Source organism: Cystoisospora suis, assembly GCF_002600585.1.
Source record: "Cystoisospora suis strain Wien I chromosome Unknown contig_2234, whole genome shotgun sequence".
Classification (NCBI taxonomy): domain Eukaryota; phylum Apicomplexa; class Conoidasida; order Eucoccidiorida; family Sarcocystidae; genus Cystoisospora; species Cystoisospora suis.
Window position 1 is genome coordinate 1 of NW_027155033.1, and position 237 is coordinate 237.

Below are 237 nucleotides of genomic sequence, written 5' to 3' on the forward strand. Positions count from 1 at the left end.
CCCCTCCTGCAGCATCATGATCATCTTCTGAATCGCTTTCACTTGTCCATCCTTCATCCGGCATTAAACGCCACCGAGATCCTCGTCTTCGACCACCTCCCCGACCCTGGAATCTTCCACTCGATGTTTCTTCTGATGAGATCGACACACCATGTACCTGCTCCGATGCATGATCTGCTAATGTCCGTATATTACTGCTACTGCCTCTTGCTCTATTTATAGGTGCTGTTGCCCCCC

At 50.6% G+C, this 237-nt stretch overlaps 1 protein-coding gene across 1 annotated transcript; it reads right to left on the bottom strand.

The window, feature by feature from the left end:
- Positions 1-6: 6 nt before the first annotated feature.
- On the bottom strand, positions 7-235 carry CSUI_004698 (uncharacterized protein; the record flags this gene model as incomplete). Its single annotated transcript, XM_068064883.1, has 1 exon — positions 7-235. A coding segment is annotated over one exon (228 nt), but the record flags the coding sequence as incomplete, so codon positions are not given.
- Between the last annotated feature and the right edge of the window lie 2 nt (positions 236-237).